This window comes from Lithobates pipiens, unplaced genomic scaffold (genome assembly GCF_037356315.1).
Source record: "Lithobates pipiens isolate NorthernLeopardFrog02 unplaced genomic scaffold, aLitPip1_a1.2 Scaffold_1, whole genome shotgun sequence".
Classification (NCBI taxonomy): domain Eukaryota; kingdom Metazoa; phylum Chordata; class Amphibia; order Anura; family Ranidae; genus Lithobates; species Lithobates pipiens.
In genome coordinates this window covers 173,115,326-173,118,148 of record NW_027507685.1, presented here as the reverse complement: position 1 = coordinate 173,118,148, position 2,823 = coordinate 173,115,326, and the positions used below count along the sequence as shown (strand labels likewise).

Sequence of the window (2,823 nt, the reverse complement as noted above, 5' to 3'; positions counted from 1 at the left end):
ATACTGGCCCAACAGGCCATGGTTCCCTCTCTTGTTACAGCTCAGCTACCAGGATCCAGTTCCTCTCCCTCTCAGACCAGACCTCTTGTCACAGGGAACAACCTATCACCCTTACCCATCTCAGCTCCATCTGATGGCCTGGTTTTTGAGAGGGAAAGGCTGGAAGCATTAGGCTGTCCTGACACAGCCATTTCTACTCTACTAAATGCCAGAAGACCAGGTACCAACAAAGTTTATCAGAGGATTTGGTCAAAATTTGCGGACTATGTGTCCACATCCAACGGCTCATGTAGAGATCCGAAGATACGGGATGTTATTGGTTTTCTACAAACAGGTCTAGACTTGTCCCTATCTGTAAGTTCCTTGCGGGTTCAGGTCTCTGTGATCTCTGCATTTTCAGGTGTCTCATGGGACAAGCATCCTCTCACTAGGCAGTTCTTCAAAGGGGCAAGAAAACTCAGACCTCAGAGAAAGCCAAGGTTTCCAAAATGGGATCTTCCCTTTGTTTTGGACTTTTTTTCAGAAATGCATATGGGACAAGCATCTATTAATGATCTCTCTCTTAAAACTGCTTTTCTAGTGGCCATAACATTGGCCAAAAGGGTCTCTGAGATTAGTTCTCCAGGCTGCAAGGAGCCATTTCTCACCTTTTTCCCAGATCGGGCAGTCTTGATTCCGATGTTAGGATCAAATCCGAAAGTAACAACTGTTTTTCACGAAAATCAGGAAATTGTCCTTCCAATTTTCCAGGCAGATGAAGACTCCAATATTCATCCTCTAGATGTTGGGGAAGTCTTAAGGCAATACCTAGAAGCCACAGCTTCTTTCTGGAATTCTGACCACTTATTCATCTACTTTTATGGGAAGAATAGAGGTTTACGTGCTTCTTCAAGAACTATAGCATCTTGGATTGTCCAAGCCATCCAAAGGGCGTATAAGGCTAAGGGTCTGGCTCCCCCAGGATCGGTTACTGCTCATTCTACCAGGAGCGTTTGTACATCATGGGCAGCTTCCCGTCATGTTTCCCCGGAAGTGATCTGTAAAGCGGCCTCATGGTCATCGATTAATACTTTTATGACACACTATTCTGTAGAACCAGTTTCCTTGTCTTCGGTTAATATTGGTTTGAATGTCTTATCTGTTGACGATGCCAATTAAACCTTCTTTTCTTTAACCAGCAATTGCCCACCCGGGTGTGTATGGCTAGTCATTTCCCATACGTAGGCTGCCATGGAGTAAAACGGAAAATTTATATCAAATACTTACCGTAATTTTCCTTTCCTGATGGACTCCATGGCAGCAGGAGTTCCCTCCCATTTGCTGGAGTAGGCTAAGTTACAGAACGTGGTCTCTGACTAGAAGCAAAGATTTATGGGAGTGGGGTCCTATGAGGTAGGAGGCGGGATTAACCCATACGTAGCCTGCCATGGAGTCCATCAGGAAAGGAAAATTGCGGTAAGTATTTGATATAAATTTTCAGTTTTGTTCACAGCTGTGTATCTTTCACTTTTTGTGGAATGTTTTTATATTTTTTGCCTTTGTACCTTAATTTTTTTTTCATTTGCAGTGTAAAAATAAATGTATCCCTTGAGAGTGAGCTGGAATCATTTACGCAATACCTGATGGAAACCTGGAATGGAACAGAAGTTAAAGAGTTCCAGCTTTTAGGGTTCTACGAGTTACCTCAGATGCAGCTTTCACTTTTTGTAATCTTCTTGGTCATCTATTTCTTGGCATTGTCTGGTAATGCAATTATCATTATGGTAATATGTACTGAATCTATCCTCCATACACCCATGTACTTCTTCCTGTGTAATCTTTCTTCTCTTGACCTCACACTCACATCAACAATTCTCCCGAAACTTTTACATATCTGCTTGACAGGGAATCAGAATATCACCTACCTAGGCTGCATGACTCAAATGTACTTCTTTGTCATATGTGTTGTCTCAGAATACTGTCTTCTCGCTGTTATGGCATTCGACAGGTATGTTGCCATCTGCCATCCTTTGCGCTACTCAACAATTATGAACTTTCATCTCTGTGCTCGTTTGGCTTTGGTTTCATGGCTCTGTGGCCTTCTAGACTCCTCCACCTATCTGTCATTGTTAAGTCAATATACATTCTGTAAATCTAATGTCATTAACCACTTATTTTGTGACTTGAAGCCACTTCTAAAGCTTTCCTGCAGTAACACTCAGAGCATTGAGTCAGCCATTCATGTGTCTGGAGCTCTCTTTGGTTTTACACCTCTATTTTTCATTATAATTTCTTATGTCTTCATTGTCTCTGCCATCCTAAAGATTCATTCTATCAAAGGAAAACAGAAGGCTTTTTCTACTTGTTCCTCCCATGTCACAGTGGTCATTTTATTTTTTGGAATCATCCTTGGGATGTATATGAGACCAAAATCTGCTTATTCTATAGAACAGGACAAGGTGTTTTCGGTGTTGTATACATTTTGTGTTCCCACCCTAAACCCTGTTATATATAGTTTGAGAAATGAACGCGTGAAGGAGGCTTTAAAAACACTGATGAAAAAAACTCAGAGATGAATGTAGGCACAAAGGGATCCTAAAATCTAAACCCAAAAATAAAAATGTAATATGCAGTAGCAGTCATTAAATAAGCTGTCTGAATTAGTTCTCTTTTTCTATTTATTTTCACTTGGTAATCATGCAAAAAAAATATACTGCCTCTTGATCACCATCCTCACAACTCTATTTATGGAGACAGATAGGAGGTATATCTATGGAGGGAACGATGGTCACTCTAGACCTAGATTTTTAAAGAAAGGTGTGCCTGGAAATTGTATTTCACAGA

The 2,823-nt window shown here is 40.9% G+C and overlaps 1 protein-coding gene across 1 annotated transcript; it reads left to right on the top strand.

Annotated features, from left to right (window-relative positions):
• Nucleotides 1-1,579: 1,579 nt before the first annotated feature.
• On the top strand, nucleotides 1,580-2,565 carry LOC143988518 (olfactory receptor 5V1-like). Its single transcript, XM_077488165.1, has one exon. It carries the CDS (start codon nucleotides 1,623-1,625, stop codon nucleotides 2,553-2,555), a length of 933 nt encoding a protein of 310 aa, XP_077344291.1. The 5' UTR covers nucleotides 1,580-1,622; the 3' UTR covers nucleotides 2,556-2,565.
• Nucleotides 2,566-2,823: the final 258 nt, after the last annotated feature.